Source organism: Scyliorhinus canicula, chromosome 12 (assembly GCF_902713615.1).
Source record: "Scyliorhinus canicula chromosome 12, sScyCan1.1, whole genome shotgun sequence".
Classification (NCBI taxonomy): domain Eukaryota; kingdom Metazoa; phylum Chordata; class Chondrichthyes; order Carcharhiniformes; family Scyliorhinidae; genus Scyliorhinus; species Scyliorhinus canicula.
In genome coordinates, this window is record NC_052157.1 from 107982908 (window position 1) to 108000474 (window position 17567).

General features: G+C 44.8%; 1 protein-coding gene across 3 annotated transcripts in view; it reads left to right on the forward strand.

The window, feature by feature from the left end:
* The window catches only part of ap2b1 (adaptor related protein complex 2 subunit beta 1), a 353748-nt gene that overhangs the window by 63355 nt on the left and 272826 nt on the right, over positions 1-17567 (forward strand). For all 3 annotated transcript variants that reach the window (XM_038813715.1, XM_038813716.1, XM_038813717.1), the window contains exons 5-7: positions 21-211; positions 2038-2259; positions 8777-8897. In XM_038813715.1, coding sequence (XP_038669643.1) covers positions 21-211; positions 2038-2259; positions 8777-8897 — 534 coding nt within the window. The remainder of the gene's footprint in view (positions 1-20; positions 212-2037; positions 2260-8776; positions 8898-17567) is intronic.

A 17567-nucleotide genomic window follows, 5' to 3' on the forward strand; every position in this document is an offset into this window, starting at 1 on the left:
CCTGATATCTCTCTCTGCAGGTGGTTGCGAATGCTGTGGCTGCTCTCTCTGAGATTAGTGAATCCCATCCCAATAGTAACCTGCTCGACCTCAATCCTCAGAACATTAATAAACTCATCACTGCTCTCAACGAGTGCACCGAGTGGGGTCAGATCTTCATACTTGACTGCCTGTCAAACTACAACCCCAAGGATGAGCGTGAGGCACAGAGGTAAGCTCACACCTGAACCGCTGGCTTGTGAAAGTCCAGTAGAAACCACTAATAAGTCGGTGTCACTGGCATTTAGCAAAGGGATAAATGGATGAGGTGGAGAAAATTTTCACAAGGACAGTTCGTAGTTGTAACATGTGAAGCCATTAATCAAAATTCTGAAGACCATGGGCTGGATTCTCTGTTTCTGCGGCTAAGTGCTGACGGCAACGGAGGATCCGTGGAGTTCCACGACGGAATAATCAGCGGGGCACCCGCACCGATTCCGCTACTGGTGGCGCCACATGGAACACACGAAAAACGGTGGGAGAATTGCCGGGTCCGTGCTGGACATGCAGGGCTGACAAGCCGCAGTCGCGTGTACGCTGAACACCTTTCACACACGCGCCGATCGCGCCCGAAAAGATGGCGCCATTTGTGCTGGACCGCTTACACGTTCACTCCGACCCCACAGCCACCTCTCGGCCTCCCCCCCCCCCCCCCCCCCCCCCCCCCCCGGCCCTGGCAGAAGCCCCCCACGGCCAGTGGCATGATTGACGGTGAAGTGCCCTCTCACTTTCTCCTCTCTCTCCGCAGCCACCACGCCAGGCTCACACCGTTGAGACCACACATGGCCCACGCCATTGGGAGCTCAGAGCATCGCGGGCGGGCCCGATAATAAGATGTGAACGCAGTCGCATCGCAATGATTCTGATTTGGAAGGGACGGAGCATTGCGAATTCGGCGCCAAACCGGCATCAGCTGCGATTTCGGCATTGGGAACTATTCTCTTCCTGATTTCAGATTCGGCCAACGGAGGATCCCGCCCCAAAGCTTTTATAGTATATTTTTTGCTCTATCCTGCCCAATGGCTACATTTTCCTTGGTGTCATTGTATTTGACAAGGTCAGTAGCCTTCTAGGATTGGCAGTGGAGCAGATGTTCCATTGTTTGTAACTCACCATCCCCGTCGCACATTACTGAGTCCACTGTCATTGTCACCTATTTCTGCATCATTACTTCGAGCATTTGTTTCAACCTGTTGTATGTAGAGTGGTTGTTCCTGTTCAGCACAGTAATGTGTACTGAATGTTCTGCATAAATTTATCCTGACTTCTCCCACATTGATGTAATAGTGATCATTGATTTGCGCAAGGATCAATAATGTTTTTTTCCCCGCTGGCTATTGTAGTATTGACTTTGTTTTTCACTTGGTCTTTAATTTTGTGATTTAACTTCTTGTGCTGACTTCTTTTATGATTTGTTCTGCGTAGTCAAGTGTGGGTTAATATGCAATTATGTTAAGTTAGTCCTGAATTGTGACCTGCAGTAAGCCTCTGAGATTGTTGCTGGGCTCTAATGCTATTGCAATGTAATAAAGGACCCTGCATTCTGTTCATAATATGATTAAAATCTCTCCTTGAGAGTTGGGCATTATGATCTTTCGCACAGTTAAAAGGAAAGGAAAGTCCATGGTGGAGGGAATACATGTATAAAAATATTTCTCACAAATACGGCCTAACCACTTTGTGTCTCCTTGCCCTTAAGCCCCTCCATTGACATTACTGACTGAGAGGAGCTGCATGTTTGCCTGAGAGACTGTTCATTTAAATTGAGTGGAGAGGACTGGAACTTGAGATTACCCTGGGAGCCAATTCAGAGCTGACCGAGCCTGAAAAACATGGTGCCAGTTGAATGCACTCTGCACTTTGCCAGTCATCTGTTCGTCTCGGCTTCGTTAATTCCAAATTGACTCCCATCCTAGTCCAAATTAGATATCCTGGTTTAGCTTCAAGCTGCAGGTATCCAAAGGTTAACAAATACATTTTCTGTTCTTTCCTTTTTAGTATCTGTGAGCGTGTGACCCCACGACTTTCTCATGCTAACTCTGCAGTTGTCCTCTCAGCTGTCAAAGTGCTGATGAAATTTATTGAGCTTCTTCCCAAGGATTCTGAATATTACAACACCATTCTGAAGAAGCTCGCTCCTCCTCTCGTCACCTTGCTGTCTGGGGAGCCAGAGGTCCAATATGTAGCTTTGAGAAATATCAACCTTATTGTGCAGAAAAGGTAAATCTAGAGTTTGTTTGTGTGTGCTGTGATTGCAGCAAGATTCTATGTTTCGTGCACCATTTCTGGATGTGTCTTTATTAATGTAACTTTCTGGCCCAGTGCTTCCCGATCCCACTCTTGATTCCTGGTACTGTTAAAACTAGGAGTCCTACCTTTCCCTTGTATCTGGATCTCCAGGTACACCCATGATCTCTGCCGTACTTTCCCCTGGCCATCCCAACCCTCAGTATTGCAGACCCCACTCTCCTCTGCCTCTGTCCCATACAGAACTGACCCATAAGAGTTCCTGAGCAGACAACAAGGTGAACCAAGTGTGTTCATATCACAAGAATTAGATGGAGCCTTCAAAGAAAACAGCTTCACAGTAGCATTGTGCCTTAATCTGGTCGAAAGCTTAGTCCTTATCAAATTGTCATGTATGCTTTCACCTGTATATCACTGAATGCAGATGTGTCTCTTTCTTACAGATGCAAAATAATCTTTAATTGAGTGACTCTCAGCTAGCCTCTGAAACTGACAATACTGATGCTAATCTTGCAGTTTCCTCAACAACAGGAATACAAAATCTATTTTTCCTCCTCTTAGCTCAAGATAGTTAAGGCTGACAGTAGCATCCCTAAAGCTATCCTGGCAGAGATCGGCCGAGCGAGCACAGGTTGGGGATCGAATCAGAGTCCTTTTTGGTCGTTATGTTCACCAACTCAGTGCAGATGCACTGAAATATTAGCTATTGATGGCCGGCCTCCAGATTGGAGCTACTGTTCCCTTGCTGCTTTGAAGTCTTGGCATAGGTCAAGAGGCTTCCGTGCCAGTTCTCCACTTCCTGCACCCCTTATTCTCTAACTAACAGTGCATTGCTCAACCATTTAAAATATACACAATAAAGTGTATCTTTTCCAAGATACTGCCATTTTAAAAATAAAATAAAATTGTGTGTGGACCTTTTTAGGACTTCACATAGTGATAGTTCTGATAAACCGTTCCAGCTGAAGCATGACTATCTTTATTCAATCCTGTTGCACATTCTACAACTCGACTTTTAAAATTTTTTTGGTCTAATTTCTATTCCATACACGCTAGACCATTCTTAATCTGGGAATTGAGTTGAATGCTCAGCACACTGAGCTGGCAGGCAATTATAAATAGACCATCTGACAGAAACAGTTATGGTGTCTGATTCATTCTAACCATCTAATGCCAGAAGTATCAGTGTATTCTACAACTAACTTCTCATTAATTTTTTTCTTAATCATTTACAACAGTGATTATATGTGACCCTGATAACATGGGCCTTTGGGAATAGCGAACAAACAGTTTTCATCTTTAAAAATAATTAATATCTCTGCCTCATTAAGAATTTGAAGGGTGCGAGCAGAGCTTCTAATTTTATTCTTTTTGCAATTTATATTTACTGGGCAACGGGGAGAACTCCCTTGCTCCCCTTCAAAATAGTGTTACAGCATCATTTGGTCCACCCAAGAAGGCAGACGAGGTCTCTGTTTGATGTCTTAGCTGAAAGAAGGCACCTGTAATAGTGTAGCCCTTCTTTGGGGACCGGTTTAGCTCACTTGGTTTGGCAGCTGATTCATGATGCAGAGCAAGGCCAGCAGGTTGGGTTCAATTCCCATACAGCTGAGGTTATTCGTGAAGGCCCCGCCATGCCTTCTCAACCTAAATCCAGTCAGCGCTCCCCCTCTTAAGGGGAAAGCAATCCATGGTCATCCAGGGCTATGGTGACTTTACCTTGCCGTACTCCCTCACTACTGTACCACAGTATCTACTGATATTCCGTGTTCAAGCCCTTGACATGGGACTCGATTGCAACCTTCTGACTTCGATGAACCGTGGCTAACATTGAACAGGTATCTACAACCATTAACATCCAATTGACGAGAGGCCTATCTGGACCAGATATCTAAATACTGTGGCTACAAGTAACTCACCACCTGACTCCCCAGAGCTAATGTGCTAACCATAAGGCATAGGTTGGAGTATGATGGAACACTCTCCATTTGGCTGGATGAGTGCATCTTGAAGAAGCTCAAGCCAGACTGCTTGATTGACACACCATATACCACCTTAAACATTCACCCCAATGACGCAGAGTGGCAGCAGTGTGTACCATCTACAAGTTACACTGTAGCAACCCGCCAAAGTTCCTTTGAAAGCGTTTTCCAAACCTAGAAGGACAAGGGCAGCAGATACATGGGAACACCACTGCCTGAAAGCTTTTCCCCAAGTCAGTCCATTCTGACTTGAAAATATATCGCTGTTCCTTCATTGTTGCTGGGTCAAAATCCTGAACTTCTTCCCAAACAGCACTGTGGGTGTGTCTACACCATCTGGACTACAGTAGTTTGAGAAGGTGGGTCACCACCACTGTCGTGAGGGAATTTGGGATGGGTAATGAATGTTGGCCTTGTCAGTGCTCACATCCCAAGAACAAATAAGATTTTTTCCAACTTCTTCCTGTGACCGGCGTCTGTGAGTTGAGCAGAAAATAACCTAGCATTTCATCCATGCATTCCTTACACCAAGCCTTTTATCGGTCATGCCTGACACAAAGGATTTCCGATGGCGGCCATGGAGTGCGTGGTTGCCCATTTAGTGGCTCCCCCTCAAGGCAGATTTTTTGGATCATTTTCCTGCCCGAAGGGCATAGTATTTGAGGGCAAAAGGTACAGGAGTGCCTGGGGAAGATAATACTCTGGTGCGGTTAGTGGATGAATCAGTCTTTGTCAGCGGGGGCAAGAGCGTCTTCGTTGTCCGCAACAGGAAAAGATGGCAGAGGACAAGGGGGGCATGCTGCCTGCCCACTGGTCAATGGACCATTGGCAGAGTTCCTGAATTATAATTTTCAGCAACAGAGGAAAGTGGCCCTGGAAGACTTGGTCAAGCTGGTTGAATCGCTGAGATCTGGGATAGAGCACAGGCTGGAGTGCCAGGGCCAGGTGATCCAGGAGGTGGGGGGGAGGGAAGGGGAGCATGAGAAGCAGTTGGCCTCGTTGGTGGCGGAGATGGGAGTAATGCAGAAGAGCCAGAAGAGGCTGAGGGAGAAGGTGGAGGATCTGGAGAATCGCTCCAGGGGACAAAATTTAAGTATTGTCGTGATGCCTGAAGGTATTGAAGGTGCGGAGGCTGCTGTGTATGTGACAAGGATGCTGGAGAAATTGATGGGGGATGGGGCCTTCAATCGGCCTCTGGAGGTGGATCAAGTGCACAGGGCACAGAGAAGGAGGCAGCAGGCAGGTGAGGAGCCGAGGGCGATGGTGGTGTGGTTGCACCGCTTTCTGGACAAGGAGAAGATCCTTCGATGGGCGAGGCAGACCAAGAAATGTACCTGGGAAGGGAGTGAGCTGCGGATATTTAGGACCTCGGTGCAGAGCTGCCGAAAAGGAGGGCCAGATTTAAAGCAGGTGAAGTGTGGTGTATTGTACCTGGCCTGCCTGTGGGTAACTTTCCAGAAGCGAGAGCTTTATTCAACACGCCAGAGGAGGCGATGGGATTTGAGGGACAATGGACTAGGAGGAGTGTGAGGATATTGAACTTGGGGAGTTTTGAGTGCTTTCTAAAGTGTTTGGTGGTGTTTTTCTGGGGCAGTTGCTAACGGGGGAGCAACAATGTGAGTGTGTGCCTTTTGCTATTCTTTCAGGGTTAATGGTTGGGTTGGTGGGGGGAACTGGAGGGAAGGAAAGATGGTTGGAGGTCTTGGACGGGGGCCACCACGCTAGTTGGGCAGGCTAGTTAAAGGGAGTGAAGTGGGGGGTTGCCAAGAGGAAGGCAAAAGACGAGCAGGAAATTGGCCCATCAGTTGAGAAAGCAGGAGGCGGCGAGTGAGATTGTTAGAGTGAGGGATGATGTGGGCAAGGTGGTGATGGCCCCGGAGGGGGTAATAGGGTGTTCGAGGCTTTTTCATTTGTTGGAGATTCTGAGTCCGAGCCACCAATCGGGGGTTCTGCTCTTCCTGGATCGGTTATAGTTTCCCAAGGTGGAAGAGGGGATGGCTCAGGGACTGGGGGCCCCAGCAGAAGCTTGAAGGGACCTCGGCATGGACGCCGATCTGTAATAATCATAGGTTTCACCAGCGAGGCTGAGGGGTTGGCGGCAGACAAGGATTGAGTGACTTTGGCGACTTTTTTTATAGGGGACAAATTCAAGGGGCTGGAGGAAGTATATGAGTTGCCCAGAGGAAATGGCTTTAGGTACCTGCAGGTTCGGAACTTTGTAAGGAGAGAGGTGCCGTTCTTTGGAGTTGCAGGACAAGGTGCTGTCAAAGGGGGAAATAGGGGAGGGGAAGGTGCCAGATCTCTGTAAGGAGTTGGCGTGGGAGGGAGCCCTGGTGGAGGATATTGAGCGTAAATGGGAGGAGGAGCTGGGAGGGGAGGTGGATGCTGAGATGTGGGCAGAGGCCTTGCGTCTAGGTGATGTGCGAGGTTAAGCCTCATCCAGTTTAAAGTGGTTCAGTGGCGATGACTAGGATCTATGGGGCTAGAGGATAGGTGTGGGCGGTGTGTGAGGGGCCTGCGAATCAAGGGCACATGTTCTGGGCATGTCCAAGATTGAGGGGGGTTCCGGCAGGGCTTCTCAGACGTAATGTCTAAGGGGCTGGGTGTGGAAGTGGTTCCGAGTCCAGAGGTTGCGATATTTGGGGTGTCGGGAGATCCGGGAATCCAGGGGTGAGAGAGGCTGATGTTTTGGTCTTTGCCTCCCTGGTAGCCCAGACACGGACTTTGCTGGGGTGATGGGACTCCGAGCCGCCGAAAGCGGGAACCCTGACGCTGGGGAAGGTCAAGTTTACTTTGAGGGGGGTCGGCAGAGGGGTTCAACTTGAGGTGGAAGCCGTTTATTGATTTCTTTAAGAAGGTTTGAAGGGTCAGCAGGGGGGTGGGGGGGATAAGGGGATCAAAATAGGGAAGGCGGCATGCAAGGTGGGGTTGGCATCAGGGGAGCAGGTGGGGTGTGGTTGTTTATTGAATTGTTTTGTTCTTCTGATTCTTTTTGTATTTGTGAAAATGCCTAGAATAAAACTATTTAAAAAAAATAAATAAATATCTGATACAAAGTATAGCTGGCTCAGAATTGGAATTTGTCAGTTAGGGAATTATGAACAACTGGCTGGTCTAATTTTAAGAGTGGTAACACACAGGGTTAAAATAAACCAAACTAATCAGTGAGGATGGTAGGCATCCAGGAGAGGTTATTTCCTGAAGTTTCTGAATGTTAAAAGTCCGCGTGCAGATAAAGTGGAGAAACGCCATGGGAACACACAAACGGCTGCTTAATAATAAGGTAAGAGCCCATTGTGTTGGGAGTAATATTAATATGGATAGAGGATTGGCTAACTGATAGAAGACAAAGTTGGGATTAGAGGGGCATTTTCAGGATTGCAACCTGTAACTAGTGGAGTGCCACAGGGATCTGCGCTGGGATCACAATTATTTACAATGTATATTAATGTATATTAATGATTTGGGACAAGGGAAGTGAATATACTTGCCAAGTTTGCGGATGACACAAAGATTGGTACGAAGGCAAGTGGTGTGAGGATGACAGAGTATTACAGAGAGAAATAGACAGGTTAGGTGATTGAGCAGACACTTGGTAGATGGAATGTAGTGTAGGAAGATGTGAAGTTATGACCCTTGGTCGAAAGAATAAAGGAGCTGAATATTACTTAAATGGAGAAAGACTGCGGAAAACTGCATCACTGGGATTTGGGGGCCCACGTGCAAAAATCACAAGCTAGGATGCAAGTTAAGCAGGTAATTGGGAAGGCAAGTGGAATATTGGCCTTTAATTGCAAAGGGAATGGAGTATAAAAACAGTAGTCTTGCTAAAACTGTGAAAGGCTATAAAAACTAGTTCGACCACACCTGGAATACTAACAGTTTTGGCCCCCTTATCTAAGCAAAGATATACTGGCATTGGACGCAGTCCAGAGATGGTTCACTAGGTTGATCCCAGGTATGGAGGAAATTTTTTGCGAGTAGAGGTTGAGGAGGTTGGGCCTGTACTTATTGGAGTTTAGAAGAATGAGAGGTGACCGTATTCAGACATATAGCATTCTGAGGGGTCTTGAGAGGATCAATGCTGAGAGGATATTTCCTCTTGTGGAGGAGTCTAAGACCAGAGGGCATAATTTCAGTGCAGGGTCGCCAATTTAAGAGCGATGAGGAGGAATTTCTTTGCCCAGCAGGTAGTGAATCTATGGAATTCTTTACCACAGCGACCTGCAGAGTCTGGGTCACTAAGTCTGTTCAAGACAGATTTTTAATCAGTAAGGGAATCGAGGGTTATGGGGATAAGGTGGGAAAGTGGAGTTGAGGATTATATCAGCTTGGTCATTATCTCATTGGATGGTGGAGCAGACTCGATGGACTGAGTGGCCTACTTCTGCTTCTATGTCTTCTGGCCTTATCAGTGAGGATAGGAAGGAGACTGTCGGAGCAAACATGTGATGGCTAAAAAGGGTCATTTTGTAACAAAGCCGTGTCATGTGTGTGTTAATTTTCAGGCCTGAAATTCTGAAGCAGGAAATAAAGGTGTTCTTTGTGAAATACAATGACCCAATCTATGTGAAACTGGAGAAACTGGACATCATGATCCGTCTGGCCTCTCAGGCTAACATCGCCCAGGTCAGTGCATGTTCCTTGTCAGCTCCAAAACAATAAGGAAGCACATTGCTACTGTCTCTGTAATAAGAGAAAGGGGTTAAGTTTTAAAACTGCAAGAGAAGTCCTGAAATTGAAAAGAAAAACATAGTTCAATTTTTCATTCAAGTAAATTTATTTAGAATTGAGTTGGAGGAAAGAACTCAGTTGTGTCATTGCCAACTCTACACTGGAGGTTATTTATAAATCCTGTCTACACCAGAAGTGCTCGGTTGCTTTTAGAATGTGGGTAATCGTTCCAGTTACCTAGTAAGTATGTCAATGCATTTTATTCCTCCTTGATCTGCCTGACCTCTGCTGTGTTTGAAATGGTTACTTGTACCTTCCTCTTCGATCCATATTTCTCTGTGGCCTAGTTGAATGGGGAAGCGCTTGATTGGCTCCACATCTCTTCAGCCTGGGCAGCCACTACATCTTCAATGGATTCCCCTCGAGTTCACAATGCAGTCAACTTTGGCGTTCAACAAAGAGCCACCCTCGCCTGGAAGCAACTCTCTGGTGATATTATCATGGAGACGGGAACTGAATTCAGACATATGCTGTTGATGCCCAGGTCTCCTGCTTCACCTTGTTCCTCAATCCCGTGACCACATCTGCTCAATATTTAAATTAGATGGGTCAGAATTTCTTACAGATGAATTTTGGAAAGATCAGTGTTTTCAGCCACGCCAAAATCTTTGATTTTTGCATTGACCCCATCTCTCTCCCTGGAACCTCACTTGGATTAGATGAAATGCACACAACCTCTATAGTCTGTTTGTTGCTCTGTTTATTTGCTATAACTATGGCGGTCAATATGGTCGCCTTCCTTAATCCTAATTATGTTTACTTTCAGAATTGCCAGGTATCTCTTGATACCGCCACAAGGCACAACAATACTATAAACTAAACTATCTCTAACGCTAACGCCTATACTTCGGGTGCCCACTTAGTCAGAGGAACAATGGCCGTTGTTCGGATCTGAGGCTGTTGGGTTTGAAGAGGTAACAGGAGAACAGCTAAGGTCGTTGTCTGCTAGTGAGCGTTGACCTTGAACTTGCTAGCTTCTGGTGAAACTGGTGGATGGGTCTTTCCGCTTGAGAGCCGAGTCCAAGAGAGCGAATCTCTCATGGGGGTTCCTTCTTGTACTTGGAGGGGCTTTGTGCGCTTTTAGGCGGGCCTTAAGCTTGGCCCCAATTAATTGGGCAGCTTCTCGATCAATGTTATCGATCTTAACCAGTAATGGGGTGGGTGCCCTGTTGGCTGGGCGTGTCCTAGGTGGCCGTTGGCCTTGCTTTGTTTGTGTCTTTCGATTGGGGCACTGGCACCGGGATCTCTGCGGCAGAATGAACTACCTTAGTGTTAGTCCTTTGTTCCTATGAGATGGGCCATCAATATGTTAATCGACCCAGGGTTTTGATTCCGTCTGGTAATTGCTTCCCAAATCTACATTCAGGCTCTGTGCCTGCTTGTTGTTTAGTATTGTCCACATTTCCCTACATTCTCTGTGAGCGTCCATTTTGTATTCTGAAAGTGGCCATCCCAGATGGCTACATGTTCAACTCGGCCGTCTCTAGTCTGGTAACAAAACTGCTTGCTTCCATCACTGCAGCATTTCTGGCCATTGTCCCTGCCGTAGTCCCACCTTTATCTACACTGTGACCTCTCCAGTATCCTGACTACAGCCTTCCCATAAAATCCAATTTGTACAAAACCATGCCACCTGGTATTCTGTCTTGCACAAAGATTGGGTTGCTCATCGCCCCTGTTCCTGCTGACTTGCATTGGTTTCATATCCCCCAACTGATCAAATTTAAAATCCTCATTTAAAAATGATTGTGTGGCCTTGCCTCGACCTAACCTCTGCAATTTTCTTCAGCTTTGTATTCCCCCTCATGCCCTCAGATTCTGGCTTTATGTGGTCTGTTTTTTTTCAATACAGTATGCCTGTGGCAGGGCCTTCAACTCTTGGACGCTCTTTCACCAGATTATCTTGAAAAGTGCTCACAAAAGTTGGCTGGACGACTAATGTCGCATAGGGTTCAACTTCTGTTCCATTTGGGAGCTACCTCCTTGTTTAAAAAAAAATGATATTTGATAAAGATCTTCAAAGGCATGAGGGGCTGGACAGAGTAGATAGGGATAAACCATTCTGCTTGTAAAAGGATCAACGGGAGGGCACGGATTTAAAGTGATTTGCAAAAGAAGCAGATGTGATGTGAGAAAACAATATTTCTCACAGAGTGGTTGCCTTCTGGAATGCACTGCCTGAAGTATGATGGAGATAGGTTCAATTGAGGCATTCCCAGAAGGCATTATATGATTACTTGAATGGAAACAATTACAATTTGCAGGGGTACAGGGAAAAGGTCATGATGCTCATTTGGAGAGCTGATGCAGATACAATGCGCCAAATGGTCTCCTGCACAATAACAATTGTGTAATTTAATGAAGCAAGTTGTTTGGAAAGATTGTGGTTCTAAATGTGAACTGATACATTTGGCAACAGTGTATGGGGTAGTGTTTTTTCCCCATTTAAAATAGTTTAAAGACAGGAATAACAAGAGTATAAATACAGGCAGTAGCTAACCTGATGATCCGTCCCTTCGATTGTCCTGCAATTGCCCTCGCTTTGGGCCTCTATAAGATGTAAAAACCCCTGTTTCAGGGTTGTACAGTGCCATTTTCATTCTCACACTTGGAAGTATAAGTAATCTCCAAACAAAAACTTTTCCAGAGAAAAATATGTGATACCTGCACACTGGAGAGCTTTAAAATGTGGAAAGAGTGCAGCACATTTGTACAGAAATTCTGCAAGTCCAGGCTTGTTGGATGTGCTAATTAATTTACATCCATTCCAATCATCATGTTTGTTCTGGAAAGCATGAATCCGAGAAGCAAACCGATTCAACAGATGATTAATGACAGTAGAAAATGTATCCATGTGCAGGAATCAAACCACTATTGTAACTCCTGCAGAATAAATATTAGTTCTTCAGACGCTGTTTAAACTTTTAGGTGCTCTGACGAGCTTTGCTGCCTGTAACATAGTAACTAGATTTGTTTAATAGATGCTTATGGCCTTGAATTAAAAGGTAATATATCAGCATAAAAATAAAATGAGCAACCTTGCCTTTTGTAATTACCTACCGAATAGAGCTGTCTGATGTTCTAAGGTGATTGAAGAGATAACACCACCTTGTTTACCTGGCAGACCGTGTGCGATGATAATTATCACAGCAGAGAGTTCAATTATATTGCGATTGGTAATCCCAATTCACAAATAGTAACTGTTTCCTCAACTAATTCATGAGGCTGGTTTAGCACAGTGGGCTAAACAGCTGGCTGCTAATGCAGAACAAGGCCAGCAGCGTTGGTTCAATTCCTGCACTGGCCTCCCCGAACAGGCGACTAGGGGCTTTTCACAGTAACTTCATTGAAGCCTACTTTTGACAATAAGCTATTATTATTATTATATTATTATTATTTTCAAATATCTCTTCTCCAGTGTGGCATTGAGTTCCGTAGTTGCAAGTCTAGAAAAAGAATGAAAGGTTGGATAGTGACAGTGAGTTAGAAATCATGGCTTGAGTGCTGCTATTTGCTTTGCTGCTGGTTAAAAAAAAAACTCCTTAATAAGTAAGGCATGTTCTGCAAAACTGCAGACACTAACTCTCCTTTTCACCCACTGCTCCTTTGCTCGCTGACTTATTGGCTGCCCCACAGTTTTAAAATTCTTATCCTGATGTTTAAATGGGCTCACTCCATGGCCGCACTCCTCCCCATTTATGTAACCCCCTTCATCTGACAACCTGCCCCAAATCTGACTTTGTATGCATCATCCACATCATTTCCTCACAAGATTGGCAACTGTACCTTTAGCTCTCAGTCTCAAATGTGCAATTCCTTCATGAAACCTCTTTTCTAAGATTCTGTTTAAATCTACCTCTTTGACCAACCCGATCCTACTGTCTCCTCTTTTGGCTCTGTCAGATTGTCCTTGGTGAAAAGGAGGTTGAGAATAGATTGATGGAGGTATTCAAAATCATTTGGGGACCGAACAGTGTGCATTGGGAGAAACTGTTCCCATTGGTGGGAAGATGGAGAACCTACCACCATGAGATATGGGAGCAGAATTAGGCCATTTGGCCCAACGAGTCTGCTACGCCATTCGATCATGGCGGATATGATCCTAATCCCCATTCTCCTACCTCATCCCCATAACCCCTGACCCCCTTATTAATCAAGAGCATCAGATTTGTGCTTGAGGTGCTATTGCCTACAGGCCGCAGACCTAGAGCTGGAAAGTGGAATTAAACAGAATAGTTATTTCTTCGAATATAACATAAGTCAGAGCAAGGATAGGCAATTTAGCCTCTCGAACCTTCACCGTTCAATACGATCGTGGTTTATTTTATCATGGCCTCAACTCCACCGTCCTGCCTGTTCTCTTGGTAACCTTAAACACATTACTAATTAAAAAGCTGTCTAACTCAAATTTACTCACTGTCCCAGCATCCACCGCTCTCTGGGGTTGCGAATTCCACAGATTCACGACCTTTTGGGAGAAGCAGTTTTGTCTCATTTCTGTTTTAAATTGGCTACCCCTTATCCTGAGAGTAGAATGCCCCATAAAAGGAAGCATCCGCTCCACATCTACTTTATCCATACCTTTTTATCATATATATCTCAATTTGATCTCCCCTCATTCCTCTAAACTCTAGAGAGTATAGGCCTAAACTGCTCAATCTCTCTTCATAAGACAAACCCTGGAATCAATCAAGTGAATCTCCACTGAACTGCCTCCAATGCCACTACATCTTTCCTCAAATAAGGGGACCAAAATGTGCACAATACTCAAGGTGCAGTCTCACCAGTGCCTTGTACAGTTGCACTGTACAATATTTCTTTACCTTTCTACTCTATTCCACATTCCATTCACTTTCTTTATTACCTGCTGTACCTACATGCTAGTTTTCTGCGACTCATGCACAAGGACACCCAGATCCCTCTGAGGAGCCTTTCTATTTTTCTGACCAAAATTGGTGACCTGACACTTATACACATTAAACTCCATCTTCCACATTTTGGCCCACTCACCTAACCTATCTATATCTATTTGTAAGTTTCTTATTTCCTCATTGCAACTGACTGTCCCACCTATTTTTGGTGTCATCTGCAAATTTGACTATAGAACCTTCTATCACTGTATCCAAGTCGTTAATATAGATTGTTAATAGTTGGGGCCCAATGACCGAACCCTGTGGCACCCCACTAGTTACATCTTGACATCAAAAAAAATCCCTTCGTCCCGACTCTGTCTTCTGTCCGTCACCCAGTCTTCTATCAAAGACTGATTAAAAATTACTTCGAACCCCATGTTATCTAACTTTGTGCATTAACCTCTGTGCGGCACCTTATCAAACACGTTCCGGAAGTCCAGATATATGACATCTACAGGATTCCCATTATCCACTTTGCTTGTTACACCTTCGAAAAACTCAAGCAAGTTAGTCAAACATGATTTACCCATCATAAAACCATGCTGACTCTGATGGATAGCTTTTTGACTTTCCAAATGTCCTGATATTACTTCCTTAATAATGCATTTTAACAATTTCCCAACTGGTCTGTAATTTCCTACATTCTACCTCCCTCCCATTTTGAATAAGGGCAGACCATTAGCATTTTCCAGTCCACTGGAACCTTTCGATGTCACAGGTTTAAGGTAATTGACAAGTGCCGCAATGGTGACATGAGGAAAAATACTTTTTGTGCAGCAGGTGGTTCAGTTCTGGAATGCACTGCCCGAGGGTGTGATGAAGGCAGGTTAATTAGAGACGTTCAGAAGAGAATTGGATCATTATGTGAAAAGGATAGGGGATAAAGCAGGTGATTGACATTAAATGAATTGCTCCTGCAGAGGGCCAGCATGGACAAAATGGGGTGAATGGCCTCCCCTGTGCTGGATTCATTTGATGAAGTTTTGTTTAATAGGGTTCCTGTGAAGAAACCTGTGATGTGTGCTCTGACAAAGGTGCTATATAAATGCAAATTATTGCTGAGTTGATTTAGCATAGTGATTCTAAAGCTATTTACCAATGTTACCGCATTTCAACACATCAAAATTAACGTGACTCCATGCAGCGTTGTGACATCCGATATTTCATTAAGGTTTGCATATTGTGGATATAATACATCATATAAATTGGATAATCTATTTTTGAAGTACTTTGTAAAAGTATTCCATCTACTCATGTAGCCAAGTTCTTCATATTTCCTGATGACAGAAGACACAGTGAAGTCCTTCTTTTATAATCAATTATAATCACCTCTTCCCTTCACTCATACACCATAATCAGCCCCCCTCTCCCAACAGACACAGTAATCAACCCCACTTACACCAAATCTACCCACGTTTACTGCCGCCATCACCTCTTTTGATCTAGTAGTGAAGTTGCTTGCCTGGGTAAGAACACTGTGTAAGAGGGGCAGAAACACAGTCAAGTTTGAAGCTGCCACTCACATGAATACACAAAATAGGAGCAGGTATAGATTACATGAGCCAGCTCCACCATTCAGTATGATCATGGCTGATCTTGGGCCTCAGCTCGACTTCCTCTCATCCCTCGATTCCCTGAGAAATCAAAAGTCTGTCTCTCCCAGTCTTAAATGTATTTTCTGATGAAGTACCCGCAATGTTCTGAAGTAGAAAATTCCAAAAATTCTCAACTCTTTGAAGTAATTACACCTCATCTCAATCCTAAATGATTGGCTCCTTATCCTGAGAATGTGCCCCTGTGTTTTAGATTCCCTGATCAATGGAAGACGTGTTTATTCCTGTATTCCAGTCTCCTTGCAATAAAGGCCAATATGCAATTTGTCTTCCTAATTGCTTGTTGCCCCTGCATGCTACCTTCCTGTGTTTCTTGTACGAGCACGCACCTAAGTCTCTTTGAGCATCAACACTTACAAGTTTTATATCATTTTAAAACATATTTCACTTTCCTACTTAAAACCAAAGTGAATAACTTCATACTTTTACATTAAACTCTACCTACAATTTTGTTGCCCACTCAGCAATATTAAAAAATCTGGTATTAATTTCTTCACTGTTTTTAGCCCCTGGGTAAGAAGACTGTGTAAAAGGGGCAGAAACAAAATAAAGTTTGAAGCTGCCACTCAAAAGAACAGAAGAAATAGGAGCATTGTTGTACCGTGACGACAGAGACAAAATATTTATTCAGTGCCTTTGTCATCTCCTCATTCTCCATGATAATGTCTCCCATCTTTGCTTCCAAGGGGCCAAAGCTTACTTTAGCTACTCTTATAAAAGCTCTTCCAATTGTTTTTTATATTTCCGGCAAGTTTACTCATTCTATTTCTTCTCTCTTTTTCTCAACTGTTTGATTCCTATAAAACTCCCACCCAATCCTCAGAGTTGCTACTGTTTTTTTTTGCAACATTGTAAACCTCTTCCTTTAATCTAATGCTAACCTTAACCCCCTCAGCCACGGATGAATCTTGCTGAGTTTTTATTATTCAGTGGAATCTATTTTTGTTCAATATTTTGTTCAATTAATTGCATATTGTTTCTTTAACTAAGCAGCGGAAGTATTTAGCGTCATACTTGTTTATCTATCTACCCAATTAACCTCAGCCACTTAAACCATCATGGCCGGGATTCTCCAACCCTGCGGCCAAGTTCTGTCGCCGGTGTAAAAAGCGGCCCCACCATTCCGGCATCAATGGTCCTCGATTATCAGGTATGCTCCTCTTCCTAGGGGGCTAGGTTGGTACGGAGCGGTTCGCGCATGCATGCCATGGCCGGCGTGATTCCGCGCATGCGCGTGGGTTCCCGTCTCCGTGACGGCCCCTGGGCAATATGGCAAAGCCCTACAGGGGCCCGGCGCGGAGAAACATAGGCCCCCACGGAACCAGCCCGCCTGCCGATCTGCCTTGACTTTCTCTTTGAATTAGAAATGTCCCTTCACCTGACGCCACAGCTCTAAACGATTGGCCAGGACACTGGTCCCAGCCGAGTTTTAAATGTAGCCCATCCCAACGGAATAGCTCTTTCCTGAGTGCTGATGCCAATGCCTCAACATTTATAACCCCTTCTCCCTACGCCAGTCTTTAAGCCCCACGTTATTCTCTAATCTGTTTGACCCAGTTGCCAATTTGTGTGTGGTTCAGGTAAAAATCTAGATCTCAACATCTCGGCTCAGCTGTGTGACTTCCTCGCTCTCTATTTCGCTTGTTGGCCTTTTCTGAGCCCAGTTAGTGCACGGAAATCCAGAGCTTGCATGGAACTCTCTGCTCAAGGTGCTTCCTGAGGTTAAAGGGCTCTCCACCATCCCCACTGCTGTCAGGTAGCATTGATCGAAGTGTGTCCAGGGCTGTTTGGCCAGTGTCCTCTCCACACTTTGCTGCAGCCATAGAAAAGGGGGAACATCCCAAAATGTTGTTCTGCGATTCCATTTGGTCCAGGCCCACAATTTTGGAACTCCTGATCTTGGTGATAGGAGCCACGGGTTCAATTCCTATTCTATTTTCGATACCCAGATGATGAAAGATAGAATTGGAGCCTAATCTTTATGCACTGCTAAACTTATATTTACAGAAAAGTAAATTACAGACATGCATCATCAAAAC